Raw genomic sequence first — 14929 nt, 5'->3', positions numbered from 1 at the left:
AAACAAAAAATGGGTTTTTCATGGTGGGAGCTAAAAATCCAGTATACATACTTTTGTTTTTGAAATATAGTTCTGTTCGAGATGATTTCCTATAATTCGGTATATTCTAACTAGAATATCGCCGTTTTGAAAATGGAAAATCGAATTTTCTTCTTCTCGTCTACGTGTGGAGCCCAAATCGAATTGCACGAGCCGACACGTGGAGCGCGTGTCAACCGTATGAGACTATAAATAGCCCCGCATGCGATCCTCTCTCTCTCTCTCGCTCTCTCTGCAACTGAAAGGCTGAAACTCAGGCGGGTGCCGGAAACACACGCTTATAACCGTCGTCGTCGTCGCCGCCGCCGGCTCCAGTCGGCAGGGTCCGCCGGAGATGGACGCGGCGCCGTACCGTCTCGGCCTCGACGAGTCCTACCGGCCGCTGCCTTCGTTGTACCTGGCCTTCCTCGCGATCTGGGTCGTCTCCGCTTGCTCTTGGACCTTCAACACCTACCGCAACGCCCACTTTCAGGTCCTGCTTCTCTCTCTCTCTCTCTCCGTCGATCGGTCTGTCGTTTCGTTAGCTGGGGTCAGGTGGGTTAGCTGTGTTCGAGTGGGGGAATTGATTGTTCTGTTTCTCGTCAGTAGTTGCGGGAAATGTTTTCCTCGCCGTCCCATTTGTTGAAAGAGCTCCGGTTGAGGTGAATCCATTGTCCGTCAAAACTTCGTCTTTGCGCATCTTTGTGTTTTCTCTTGAGTCTGGCTGAACTTAGTGAAGAACGTCATTCGTTTTGAACACTTTCGTAGATTCCATGTCACACTCTCTGTTTCTCTGTGAGCATATTAGCTAGCATATCGAAGAAGGTCGATGTTCCATGTTGAAGTCCAGGCATGTCTTATCTTGTTTTTCTTCTTCTTCTTCTTCTTCTCCTGTTTCTTTTCTTTTTTGTTCTTTGGGTTGTGGGGCGGTGGTTGTTATTTTACATGAAAAAGCTATTTCTTTTCGTGAAGAGATATCTTTTCCTTTTCTTTTTCCTCGAAAGTGATTTTGATTTTGTCTTCCGTTGTCTATTTTTATCCTAGAGCAGACGAGTAATTTGCAGTGGACGCTAGCATCGGTTCCTTTGATCAAGGCTTTGCAGCTAATGCTCTCCTTCCTTTTCTGGTAAGCTAAATTTATTTTATTTTATTTTTTTGGTAGGAGATTGGCTATTTGTGAAAGTTTTGTCTATGGAAGATGGAGCAGAGCGGAGTTGGTTGAAATTTTGATGAGTTGGGTACCAAAATGGACCTTCTTTGTTTCCTCCTTGGGACATCGTGATCTGTTCCGGTTCTGCAAACTCTGCATTGTCAATACAATGTCATGCTTTTCACTTCAAATAATGTAACCAAGATTTCGAAAATTATGGAGTTGTAGGTATTCACGTACATGTCTGAACAAGGATTGTTTGTTTATATTAAGTTGTTGATTAATATGCACATGTATTTATGTTTCCCACATTAATTGCTATGGGTAAATATTGTAGACAGGAATAGCTTTATACCTTTCTAGAGCAGTTGATAAATGATGTGCTTACAAAGCCAAGAACTGTAATGGGAACTCATGTTAAATCCTGGAGTGGCACTGATTGCTGTTTCAGTTTGTGGTGAAAGATTACCCAGTGTAAATGCCCATTCCTCTGTAAACAGTAGTTACCAACTGCCTCTTTTTCTGAATAGTTGATTGAGCAAATATGGTGCCTTTTGCAGGTATTCGTGCTTTTATCTTCAGAGGTGTTCTCTGTGGATGTCTTTTGGGGTCTATGTAACTGGAGTACTCTTTCAGACAGCTTCTTTTATATCCTTCTTGCTTATTTCTCACGGATACTGTATCACCTGTGAGCGCCTATCCGTGAAAGAGCGCCGTACAACAGCTGCACTTGGGAGTGTGTTTTATCTGACTCTTGTTGGTTACAGAGCATCGGTTCCTTATTTTACGGTGAGCCTCATGAAGCTAGTGTGTGTTGGTTTCAATTTTTGATTGCCCAGCAATTGTTTATGCGTGTGTTTATTGGAGATATGCATCTCTTCCTGGGTGGAACTTGTGACGTATAACGCATTCTGGTGCAGGGGCTTCTGTTGATTAATTATTTTGTATCATTCTATACAATCTTTTACCACATATCTCAAAATCTATCAACGCTTAGGGAGCAGTTGAACTATATACAAGACGAGGATGTTCATGCCATGCATGATGCTGTATATATGAAGTACATCATGTTCAAGTACGTGGTGCTCTATCTGTCTTTAACCCCAGTCCTGTGAGCATTGTTGGTTTTTTTCCCCTCTTTTGCACTACCAAATATTGAATTGATATGCTCTTCTTTGGTCCATACAGGAAATTTCAGGGTGCAATGCAAATTGTGGCAATGGCTGAAATAGTGGCAAGTATACTATATATCTGCGTCAATATTATGATCTTTTTTGATGGGCAAGGTAGGGAGTATAATTTCTAAGACGGTGTGGTATTCATTTCCAGATTTATGTAAACATTGACGACTCATCACATAATTACTGGCTTCGACTGTTATTTCGAGAATGGGCAATATTCTGCATATTTTTGTACATTGGGTAAGTGATCTACAAGTTTATGAAGGTTTCCCTTATCAAATATGCCTTTTCTGAGCCATGAAGGCCTTGCATAACAATCGGAAATACTTCTTCAACTACATGGAATGGCTGATTCTGCTCATGTTCATTATAGGTGGACTTTCAGATCACAAGACCTAGCACCCCGCTTCACAGTCATGCCATCTGTAAAATCTAAAGGCAGCACAGTTATTCCTCCTATATACAGTATTGTAAGTCATCTCATTTCGGAGACAATTGTGATTACTCTAATGCTACGTTGTATTTGGATTCATTTCATTAAAGGAAATCAATGATTCTTTAGTTGCCATACAAATTTTCTGGGCCAAAGGTGTACTGCTTTTCATTTCTTGTCACATAGTTGGCCTTAGTTCTGTAGTTTCTGTTCAATTAAACGTTGGTGCCAAAGTTTCAATTGATGGTGAGAAACACATAAGATGTTTACCTCAACATAAATGTGGGAATATCTTGGCTTTTCTCTCCTTAAAAACTTGAGAATTATTGTTCACCACGAGAACCTATTAAAGGTTTTGCTTCCTCATTACATCAACTTTTATTTAAACTGTACATTCTTAATCTTATCAAAAGAGATGGAAATAGTTCATCTGCTCTCATTGTTTGGTTGGTTCCCTCAACCTTGTTTCTCATGTCCTCAACTCAGATGTATCATCTGCATGCTTCCTGGAAGTTAGAGACATCTCTTTCCCCAATTAACTGTGCCCCTCTTTTGTTTTTTAAGCCTTGCTTGACTGTTGATTAATGCGACACCTTCTCAGCTAACGCATTAACACTTTTTCCAGGAAATGGATGCAGCTACTTTTAAAGATTTCAGTCGTAACAAGTGGCACATTGGAATAGTAAGAAGCTCAAACTTGACAGCATAGCCAAGTCTTTAAACATGTGCTTATTTGGATTTGGTCTGGCTGATATGAACAGTGTGTTTTCTCGGTTTTGTTCCAGCTTACGATGAATATTTGTATGTGCCTTTTTTCCCCCCCCCCCCCCTTAGTGAAGTCCTCCCCCTTCAACTCTTAGCTGGCCCTTTTGAAAATTGGTAAAGATTATACGATGTTCTTCCTACTGACCAAGTATGTCTGCGTTAATGTAGCCAACTTCCCCTTGTGGCGACAAGAGCTGTGGGGATTCGATTCTTGTCGTGATTCAGCATCCCCACCAACACAGGCTTACAAATCCCGACAAGCCTTTGCAAGCTCAGGCATTCTAACGACTTCAGGCAACCGAGTCCTTGAGAGCTCGTCTGAAAAGATTAGCGTTCTGCACAAATTGCCATAGTTCAAGCAGGGTGTTCATATTAGTGTATAGGGAACACTTCGCCGCAGCCGAATTTTTCTTCGTTCCCTTCCATAGAAGAGCAGAGAGGAAGGGGCCAAGAACCGGCTAGTCCTTTAGGCGATTCGCGGTCGTCCCCTGATGTAGCTAAATACAGCCCAATCATGGAAACTGTATATTCTTCCTTTTTTTTTTGGGATAAGTGTTCCAGAAGTCCTACAACTTGTCACGAAAGTGCATTTCAGTCCTAAAACTTGCAAAAAGTGCATTTCAGTCCTACAACTTGTCAAAATGTTTCAAACGAGTCCTAAAATTGACGCCGTCTAATTTCTTAACGGAAAAGCTGACGTGGCCCCCGCGTGGCTTTTTTAATCGTTTCTCTCTCCTCCGTTGCGAATAGTTTTTAAAAAAAAGCCACGCATGCAGAACGACGTCGTCTCCTCCTTTCTTCTTCACCACGACGCCGTCTCCTCCTCTCTTCTTCACCACGACGCCGTCTCCTCCTTTCTCCTTCCCCACGACGCCGTCTCCTCCTCCCCCCTCTGTCTCTACTTCTTCTTTCTCTATTCGAGTGTCCCCTAAGCCCCAAATTGAATTCGTCCAAACCCTAAGCCCCAAATCGATCTCGTCCGAACCCTAAACCCCAAATCGAATTCGTCCGAACCTCCTTCCCCACGACGCCGTCTCCTCCTTTCTCCTTCACCACGACGTCGTCTCCTCCTTTCTCCTTCACCACGACATCGTCTCCCCCTCCGTCTGTATGTCTTCTTCACCGTCGTGTTCTCCCTCCCCTCTCCATCTCTACATATTCTTTCGCTTTCCGAGTATCCCCTAAGCCCCAAATCGAACTCGTCCGAACCCTAAGCCCCAAATCGAATTCATCCGTACCGTAAGTCCTAAATCGAATTCGTCCGAACCCTAAGCCCCAAATTTGATGATTTGCGGTTCTCTTGCGATTTGGGTCCTCATCAACCTCGAGTTTGACGCTCGTCGTGAGTTCGTGTTCTTTCCTTCCTTTGACGATTGCGAGTTCATGTGAAGACCTCTTTGCGGGAGTTTGGAAATCTCAGCGGTGAAGCGATTGGCGTCGGGGACGATGACAGGGTCAGCGAAGACGATGGCGACTCCTCCTCACGCAGTATCGCTCTCGCATTATAACATTTGGGTATCTCATGGTAATGCTACGAGTTTTTTTGTTTTGCAAAAGTGCTTTAATCTCTGCATTATGTAAAACGATGTCAGTTAGCATCCTCAGTTCTTCATTATTTGGAGTTCAGAGAGCTCGAGTTTGACACACATCAACTTTATGTTCTCTTCTTTGATAATTGCGAGTTCGTGCAAAGATATGTGTTGTGGGCATCTCGGCGTCTCAACGGCGGAGCGAGCAGCATTAGGGACGGCGATGGTGACTCCTCATGCAGGTATCACTCTCTACATTACAGTATTTGGATATGTCATAGTAATATTACCATTTTTTTTTGTTTTGTTTTGCAAAGGTGTTTTACTCTCTACATTATAGCGGCGTTTTACTATCTGCGTTATGGTTGTTTTGCATTTTTCAATTCTTGCGATAAATTATAACATTGCAGCAAATTAGAACATTGCTCTCACTATTGATCATGTAGTTGCATTGTGGTTGTAAAACGGATTATGCTAATTTGCTGTTTCTATATTGATTGTTAGTCTTTTATAAAAATATCTTCAATTTAGAACTTGAACATTGCTTCAATAATTTGATGATTGAAAGTGCTCTGCTTTTTGTTTCGTTCCTTGTAGGTCCAATTGCCGAGAACAAAGTTTATGTCACTTTGTTCGTTATGGAGGTAACTTTAAAGGTGGCCCACCATTGGAATACATAGGTGGAAGGGCTGATGTTGCTGAAATAAGTTTAAGTAAGCCTTCACTGTCTAGTATAATTGAAGCTATTGAGGCTTTGGGTGTATGTAGAGTAGAGAAACTCTTTTACAGAGTTCCTGGAAGTAAGACTTTTGTAGACGGAGTAACTCTTAGGTATTTATGGGATAACGCCGATGTGATGGATCTATTTTATCATCATCTATGCTCTGAAAATATTACACTATATGTTGAGCATGTTGATAATGAAAAGGCAGGAGCTGAGATGGGGGGTGTTGAGATGAAAACTGGAGGTATGTCTAATGTGATTAGAAATACTGATGGTGACGGGAATCGGGCTGGAGTTGCCAATAGGGATCTAGATGAGGAAGAGGATGATGATGCACATAATTTGGTGGATATGGAAGAGGCGAGTGATGATGATGACTTTGAACTGGTTGAAGCAAGGAAAAAATTAATTGAATTTTCAGCAAGACATAGGCTCAAAATTTTAAATTATAGTGAAGCAACTAGTACTTCCCAACCACCGACTGTGGATGAGACTCAATCGTTAGATGATTCTGGGTACGAAACAGTATGCTGATTCGATGAGGAAGACAGTCTTCAATCAATTTTAAATGATGAGGGTAGTGAAGAGGTTGATGTTATTTCAAGGAGGAGAAGTAGGTTTCCATCATATGATCAAAGTGGTACAAATCCAGAATTTATTGTTGGCATGACATTTGATGATGCAACTGAGTTCAAGAATGCAATTTTGAAGTATTCGTGGCTGAGCAAAGAGCAATCAAATACACTAAGAACACAAAAAGTGTTGTAAGAGCCAGTGTGGCGAACAATTGTAACTGGATGATCTATGGTGCTCTTGATAGAAAAACTGGGTCATTTCATTTGAGAAGGTATGTAAATCAGCATATATGCAGTATCACTTTCGAGAATAAGAGAGTGTCTAGCACTTATTTAGCTAAGCACTTCATGATTCTCATTTCTGCAATGCCTAAAATCAAAGCACTGAGTTAAAGAAATTAGTTAGAGAACAACTTGAGTAAATGTCACTTTCAGTCGGTGTAGGAGAACAAAGCTGAAAGTATTAAAGGAATTGCAAGGCAATTACAAGAAGGAATATGCACAGATGCACGACTACTTGGGAGAGCTTTACACTTTACAAGCCCATCAAGCAATTTTAAATTGAAAGTTGAAAGGCCATGGCCAAATTCTCTACCAGTATTTGATAGGGTTTACATTTGCTTTGATGCTTGCAAGAAAGGTTTTTTGGCTGGATGTAGGAAGATCATTGGATTAGATGGATGTTTTTTGAGGGGTTTGATCAAGGGTGAGTTGTTATGTGCCGTCGGAAGGGATGACAACAATCAAATGTATCCAGTGGCATGGGCAGTGGTAAGAATCGAGAATAAGGACACATGGACTTGGTTTATCGAATTGTTGAAGTCAGACCTTGATATGTGTAATGGTGACGGATGGGCGTTGATAAGTGATCAACAAAAGGTATGTTTTTTTGTTTTTTTCTGTTTTCATTTGTAAATTGATTGTGACATTACAATGTTTTTCTTTCTGTTTTCATATATATTTTCTTTTTTTCGGTAATTGTCGGGGTCTTGTCCAATCGTAGCTGAACTGTTGCCAAATGCGAGCATAGGATGTGTGCAAGGCACATTTATTCCAAGCTGGGGTCAAAAATACAAAGGAAAACAGATTCTTGCTGAGGCAATTTTGGAGATGTGTCAAGAGCAATAATATGTCGATTTCGAGATGCATAGACGAGGTTGAAGGAACCGACTCGGGAAGGTCATGATCACTTATTCCGTATTGAGCCAAAACATTGGTGCAAAGCCTTCTTTGACACCGATATTAAATGTGATGTCGTTGATAATAATCTGAGTGAAGCTTTCAATGGCAGGTGTGTGGAAGCTAGGTGCAAGGCCATTGTGAGTATGCTGGAGGATATTAGAATCATGGTTATGAATAGAATGCATACTCAGAGGGATGGATGTGCTAGGTGGACTAGAAATTACGATCCAAGGATTATGCATAAGTTACATGAGAATACATCCGCTAGTAGGTATTGCCATTTGATATGGAATGGAAATGAAGGATATGAGATTACGAAGGTGGTGACAAATATGTTGTTGATTTGAATTTAGAAACTTGTTCTTGTAGAGCTTGGGAACTTAGTGGAATTCCATGTTGCCATGCCATTTGTGCAATACACCATAAGAGAAATGATCCGACCGACTATCTAGCCGAGTGCTTCAACAAGGAAAAGTATCTAAGTGCTTATCAATTCATGATGCCTACGGTGAGAGGACAGAAATTTTGGAATAAAACTAATAAAGAAGCTCCTCAACCCCCACCAATGAAGAACATGCCCGGTAGGCCAAAAGGAGTAGAAGAAAGCAACCGATTGAGCTTGTAAGAGGTGATAGAATGACTAAAGAGGGTAAGCAAATGACTTGTTCTGCTTGCAAACAAATTGTACATAACTGCAAGGGATGTCCTTTAAAAAAGGTATTTCCTCAACTAACTGATCATCTTAATGCTGGGCATGTCACTTTAACATGTTGTTAATCAATACTTTATATGTGCTTCTCAGGCCAATGCTGGGGCCAATGTACGTACATCCAATGCTTCAAAATATACGTACATCCAATGCTCAAATCAATGTATGTACATCCAAGTGCTCATGCCAATGCAAGTACAGCTGAAGCTTATGCTCAATCTCGGGCTAATTCCACTGGTCCAAGGCTCGGAAAAGACAAGTAAGTTGTCATCTAACCATTATTGTAAGTTTTGTATATGAAGATTCCAATTTAGTAACTTTGAATATATATTCAGGCTAAAGCTAAAGCAATGACAAGCGTAGCTGAAGGAGGATCCGAAAGCCATGCCAATGCTTCGCAAATGCCAATTCGGTAGGAGACAATAGTGGGCATGTTAATGCTTCGCTCGAACTAGTGCGGATGTAAGAGAATGTAGTGCCACCGCTTCGCTCATGCTAGTGCTGATGTTAGAGGATGTAGTGGTGAGGCCAATGCTTTTGGTGAAGTTCGTTCGGATCAAGGGAAGGCGGTGCAGCGGCCAATATAATGGCTAAGCATAGACGTGAAAAAATTCCGGTAAGTAATACCTCAATCTCCAAGTATACATGTATTGTGACTATGTTCTGATGTTGAATGAATTTTCTATTATTTCAGTTTAAAAGACCTACCATTGAAAATTGCATGATACAGAGAGAATCACAAGGCAAGAGGATGAAAATGATAGGGTTGGGTGTTGATGCAAACCCTATGACAAACCTTCATATTCGCAAGGTGAGTAATATTTTTAAATTTTTATAATAGCAATTACTTATCTCCTTAAGCTAAAAAGATACTCATTCTTATGTAGCCTAATACAATTGGTGCAAGAATCGTTAACCTCTGGACAAAGGGGTAGTCACAAGAGCTACATCAACAGCAAAGGTGCATTTCAAGTCGGTGCACAACCTCGTCATATCATATATCAGCAGCTCCTCGAAAACAAAATGCGGTGACGCCGAAGCCACTATTACAACCCAAGGCCACTTCACAACGTCAGTCATATCATGCAATAGTAGCTCCTCCAAAGCACGTTGCAATGAAACGAACGACACTATCACAACCTCGAGCCCGGTTCTCAAACTCGGTCATCTCAAGCTACAATAGCTCAGAAGAAGCATCTTGGTTTAAAGCGAAAGGCACCATCACAACCCCAGGTAAGTTCCCAACCCCAATCATCTCGTGTAACATTACCTCCTCGAAAGCATGTTGCGATAAAGCCAAAGCCACTATTACAACGTCAGGCTCAGTCATCTCAGGCTACAACAACTCCTCCAAAGCCTATCGCTGCGAGACCATATATAAGGAAAAGCGCCAGAATTCTGAATCAAGTGAAGGCTCAACCTACTGGACCACCGGAGACCATCATATTGGATTGATATGTCTGCTGAAATTGGTGTTGTTAGGTGAATGTATATCAATTATTAGCTGGTTTTTTGTATGAGACGTGTAGCGTTTGTGCATAGAACATTTTCTGCACTGAAAGTGCATATTTTGTTGAATAGAACCTTTTGTGCACTGAAAATGTAAGCCTGTTGCTTTGTCAATGAATCGTGTTTCAACAAGTTATGTGGGATGCTTGGTTTTGGTTTGGATAATGCACGAAAGTAATTACTCTTCGGGATTGTTAATAGGTAATTACTGAAATTGGCCATGCAGAATTTTCATTCTTCCAATACTTTTGTCATCTTCTTTCCCATACATTTTTCGAGTTCCTCGGGGCATTAATGGTAACCGATACCACCACCTCTTATTGCTAATTTTTCATTTTATATGATGGGGTTTTGCTCTACGTGGTCTCGTGGCCCGCATTGGATGATTCATGGAAGATTTGATTAGGTAACTTAGGTATTGTAGGCGACGCTTTGATTTCACTTGATTTTTACACATTCCATTTGAGGCAAGCTCGTTATTAAAATCATGAAAAAATCACCAATTAACAATCTCGATTGCATAATAAGGGAGTTGTCACCATTTTGAAGTTCCAAATTTATTCTGTGGCAATAGCTCATGTAGTGCTATTGACAAGCACACAAATCAAGCAACATTTTGCAATGCGATAGTAATTTCTCGCATGGCAAGCAACCGGTCTTGCAAACTACAAACTCACATCAGATTTCATTCACATCTCAATTATCCACAACTAGTGTTCAAATTTACAAACTCAGATAGAAGGTACTATGGAAGACTTAGAAATTTCCACCAACTTTCACATTATACATAACCAATATAGCGATATAACACATGCATAGAATGAATGCTGATTGATATAGCATCTTTCCTTTCTTTACTTGTGCAAGCTCCACCTTTAAACGTCTATTTTTCGCCTTTTGAGTCTTTATTTCAGCTAGCAATGAGCTCACCTCGACTCCGTCACCCCTCGATTGGCTTGATTCAGACAATGTTTGATTTCTTTCAAGGAGGTCAACTATCATGTCCCTCACATGATTTGGTATCTTTGGATCCACCCACATGAAGAAATTGCAGCAACTTGGACTATCAAACTTAGCACATCCATGGAACCTTCTTCCTGCATTTTTCTTTGTCTTTGCCATAAGAATTGGCGATTGAAGGCCACAATAACATGTTGGCTCCGAGTTGACCTCATTAGGAGTTACGCTACTTGATGCAGATGTTGCTACCCTCATTGGTCTGGGCTTCGTATTATAGGAACCTAATAGAAGTATATTAGCTATATTATGATTCCTTCATAACGTCTTCATATTAATAACTTCTGCATAATGCAATGTGTTTACTTGAGAGATTTAGGAGATGTTTTCAATCTCCAAAAACATCTCTTTAAAATGCACTGAATGAATAAACAACCATAACTTACTTCGCATCAATGTTCTAATTTGTCACTAGTATTGGAGAATGGAAAACAACAAAATGCTATAATGCGAGAGAGCGATACTGCGTGAGGAGGAGTCGCCATCGCCGTCGTTGACCACGTCGTCGTCCCCGACGCCAATCGCTCGCCGCGAGATGTCGAGACTCCCGTAGCGAGATCTTCACACGAACGCGCAATCGTCAAAGGAAGGAAAGAACACGAACTCACGACGAGCGTCGAACTCAAGGTCGATGAGGACCCAAATCGCAAGATAACTATGCATTGTCAAATTTGATTTGGGGCTTAGGGTTAGGACGAAATCGATTTGAGGTTTAGGGTTCTGATGAGAGATCGATTTGGGGCTTAGGGTTCGAACGAATTCGATTTGGGGTTTAGGGTTCGGACGAGATCGATTTGGGCCTTAGGGTTCGGACGAGTCGATTTGGGGTTTAGGGTTCGGACGAGATCGATTTGGGGCTTAGGGTTTGGACGAATTTGATTTGGGGCTTAGGGGACACTCGGAAGAGAAAGAAGAAGTAGAGACGGGAGGGGGAGGAGGAGACGGCGTCGTGGGGAAGGAGAAAGGAGGAGACGGCGTCGTGGGGAAGGAGAAAGGAGGAGACGGCGTCGTGGTGAAGAAAGAGAGGAGAGACGGCGTCATGGTGAAGAAGAAAGGAGGAGACGACGTCGTTACGCATGCGTGGCTTTTTTTTTTTTTAAACTATTCGCAACGGAGGAGAGAAACGATTAAAAAAAAAGCCACGCGGGGCCACGTCGAAACTTTTTTTCCGTTAAGAAATTAGACGGCGTCGATTTTAGGACTCGTTTGAAACATTTTGACAAGTTGTAGGACTGAAATGCACTTTTTGCGAAGTTTTAAGACCGAAATCTTGTTTCGTGACAAGTTGTAGGGCTTACGGAACACTTATCGCTTTTTTCCCCTGATTAGAGTTACGTATGTAGAGCATAAAGCAGCCTTATCTCTCATCATCTCTTTTTACCGTGTCCCAATCTCTCTATACTTTGATTATGAGATTTCATTCCCTTTTACTTGATAGACACAATTTTTATACGGCAATCTTAATTTTACGATCAATGCGTCGAGTTTGGGTCGAGTTTGGGTCGGGTCGAAAATGGTCCAACCCATATTGATCTATTTAATCCATATTAATGCAGAGTGAGTTGGGTCGACTCATTCATAAAACTTGAAAAAATTGGTCACGTGAAATAACATAGGCTAATTTGTTCGACAGGAACGGTGCCTGATGAAATCTAGGACCACTCGACTGTCTTGTACGATTTGCATCCATTACGGGCCTCGAACCGGGCCGAAGAGTGGGGTGTAATTTTGGGTCGGGCCATTCCATTGGCCCGGTCGAGCCGGCGGGGGAGAGAGTTCTCGATCTGCACTTTCCCTCTGCCTGCCAATTCCGTCGTCGCGCCGACGTGGGGAACCGATCTGCCAAGTTCCGGCGGACACCCAAGGTGCGGATACACTCGCAATGAGCGCAGGTAAACGTCATCCTCGATTCTCACGAGCATTTTTCCGGCGGGATTCTGCGATCGAGCTTTTGAAAGGGACGTGATTCCGATCTTTCTTCCTTCCCCCCTTCGATATCTGTAGTTTCCTCCGTTGCTTTTTCAGTGGTTTAATCTGTTTCCATGGGATGAAATGAATCATCATTCGTTGGCGAATTGAGCCCATGTTTTTACCTTTGTAAGCGTGTTGCATGAACCATTTCACCTGGGCCGTGAGAAAAGCGGCGTCTTTTTCCCTGAGGAAGAAAAAGAGAAGCTGACTTGGGAATTAGTTTAGAAGTGCCAGTGCCTGCTCCTTGTTTCGAAGAAGAAGAATTACAAAGCTGACTTGGGGTGGGTGGGCAGTTAGTCTCCTCGAATCACTCTAAAATGGCGATGAGGGAGCGGCGGCGAGTAGGAGTAGGATAGTACTTGCAAGCTGGCATGACGAGTGCATTCATCTGTGGCTTGCAATCCTTGCAGGCGGTGCATTTGGAGGGAACAGGGGATTGCGGCCGGTACCTCCGGAGAAAGGCGTCTTCCCCTTGGATCACATGCACGAATGTGACCTGGTACTTCTTCCGTGGTTTTCACAAGAAAGAGATCCCAGAATCCTATACCACTTGGGAATGTTTGATCAACAGTCGGGTGTGTTTTCAACTTTCTTTTTGGGTTTTTTTTTAATCATGTTTGTGGCTCGTTCTGCTTCAGGAGAAGAAGGATTATCTCAATTGCCTCAAATCTTCGAGTCATCAATCGGAAAAATGTAGACAGTTCTCCAAAAAGTATTTGGAGTGTCGAATGGCAAAGTGAGTACACCTTGCAGCTGTAGCTTTCGAATGGATCACTTTCGTGCTGTTGTGTATCTGCTGTTGTTTGCAAAGTATCCAAATTGTTCGTTTAAGATATCATAGTTTAAGCATGTAGCACGCCCGTCAAACAAATTTGATGGGATGGATGAATGTGGTAGAGTTGCATAACTACGAGAAATCTTGTGGAACGTTGCTTTTCACTGTGTTATAATCTGCTTTTTCTCAGTTTCCTTGAAATCTAACGTGAATGAGGGGCTTCTGTCTGTTTTTGTAGTTCTTTGAACCACTTCAACGTATGCATATGAAAGAGGAGACACGAAAACAGATTTATATGGTCATCATGAGTTGCTTTATCTGAATTAAACTAAATGTTTATCCAGCTATGTGATTGAATAAAAGGTTCTTGAAGGGGTATTGCTATGTCACTTGAATAATATCATTCATGAGTTTAAGAATTACAAGCTACTCGAAATGCCTCACGAGTAAGTCAACTTGTCCCGACCACTAAGCAAGATTCTCCCAAGACTGAATTCCCTTGAGGACTCAAGACTGAGCAGCACACGACCAATTAGATTGTACAAAGGATTGTAATGTGTGGTATAAGTATGTTCCTGATGGTGCGGAGATGGGGTGGATGTCTATAGATGTGGTTTTCATGTAATGTGTAGCCATATGTTGAGCTCACGAGTGTACCATTTGCATTCTTTAGGAACTTGATGGCAAGGCAAGACATGTCCGAACTAGGATTCGGAAAGGAAACTGAAGCCGAAGCTCTGCTAGAGAATGAATCTAAGAGGATCAATGGGTGATTTTTCAGTTGCCAGCTTATGGATAGAATATACAGCTACCGAAAGGAACATTTGCTCATGTTGGCGACACCGGCCAAAGTCCTTGGGAAACTGAAGCAGCGAACAATGCTGTTTCTCTTTATTCGGTCGACTGCATCAGTGAGTTCAGGTGAATGGAAAAGGAAAAAACGAAATGTGTTGTGACTTATTTGACAGGATAATTTTGAAGCTGTACTTTATTCAGTTTCTCTCTGAACAACTGATCTACAATTAGAAGTCGATGAGACGACAGCGGGAAATTTTTACGCGGGGGTGCTTGTTAACTCATATTTTTTACAGTTTTTATTGGATGATCGAATGCTGAGCTGATTCTGAGCAATTCTCTTTGGGAATGGTAGGTGCTGTGAGCCAGTGTCTCCCACCCTCAATCCTGACTGCAAACCAAGTCGTAGCATGTTCTGATTGCTATGATTTCCAGTCAAACGGATGACTTTCTTCTGTGAATCAGCTTTTAGTTTGGGAACCCCACACTGAATATAAGTGTTTTCACACTCGGTCACCTATCTTGTAGCTGAATTTTCTCATACGCGAGACTTTCCCACAGTCAAGAAGTGGGTGGGTATGCAATTGAGGCGTCAA

The 14929-nt window shown here is 41.9% G+C and overlaps 2 protein-coding genes across 3 annotated transcripts; both read left to right on the top strand.

Annotated features, from left to right (window-relative positions):
* The first annotated feature begins 269 nt into the window (after nt 1-269).
* On the top strand, nt 270-4086 carry LOC104449906. 2 transcript variants are annotated; one of them, XM_010064213.3, is made up of 9 exons: nt 270-511; nt 1068-1144; nt 1729-1957; nt 2173-2243; nt 2357-2402; nt 2498-2589; nt 2723-2819; nt 3408-3464; nt 3716-4086. In XM_010064213.3, exons 1-9 carry the CDS (start codon nt 374-376, stop codon nt 3830-3832), a joined length of 924 nt encoding a protein of 307 aa, XP_010062515.1. In that variant the 5' UTR covers nt 270-373; the 3' UTR covers nt 3833-4086. The 2 variants fall into 2 exon arrangements, with proteins under 2 accessions (XP_010062515.1, XP_010062514.1); XM_010064212.3 differs by having other exon boundaries at nt 2089-2243.
* An 8445-nt stretch (nt 4087-12531) lies between these two features.
* On the top strand, nt 12532-14662 carry LOC104449905 (cytochrome c oxidase assembly protein COX19). The gene is made up of 4 exons (XM_010064210.3): nt 12532-12684; nt 13174-13262; nt 13402-13499; nt 14212-14662. Exons 1-4 carry the CDS (start codon nt 12675-12677, stop codon nt 14309-14311), a joined length of 297 nt encoding a protein of 98 aa, XP_010062512.2. The 5' UTR covers nt 12532-12674; the 3' UTR covers nt 14312-14662.
* The last annotated feature ends 267 nt before the right edge of the window (nt 14663-14929 follow it).

This window comes from Eucalyptus grandis, chromosome 6, assembly GCF_016545825.1.
Source record: "Eucalyptus grandis isolate ANBG69807.140 chromosome 6, ASM1654582v1, whole genome shotgun sequence".
NCBI lineage: Eukaryota > Viridiplantae > Streptophyta > Magnoliopsida > Myrtales > Myrtaceae > Eucalyptus > Eucalyptus grandis.
The sequence above is the reverse complement of the archived record's forward strand: the minus strand, read 5'-3'. Positions and strand labels throughout refer to the sequence as shown.

Bases quoted from the DNA above. Each gene is read 5' to 3' on its own strand.
- LOC104449906 (XM_010064212.3), top strand. From the start codon at position 374: ATGGACGCGGCGCCGTACCGTCTCGGCCTCGACGAGTCCTACCGGCCG. The intron at 1,958-2,088 runs GTGAGCCTCATG...ATTCTGGTGCAG, and splicing joins CATCGGTTCCTTATTTTACG to GGGCTTCTGTTGATTAATTA. The intron at 2,820-3,407 runs GTAAGTCATCTC...CACTTTTTCCAG, and splicing joins TTCCTCCTATATACAGTATT to GAAATGGATGCAGCTACTTT.
- LOC104449905 (XM_010064210.3), top strand. The intron at 13,263-13,401 runs GTACTTCTTCCG...GTTCTGCTTCAG, and splicing joins ACATGCACGAATGTGACCTG to GAGAAGAAGGATTATCTCAA. The intron at 13,500-14,211 runs GTGAGTACACCT...TGCATTCTTTAG, and splicing joins TTGGAGTGTCGAATGGCAAA to GAACTTGATGGCAAGGCAAG.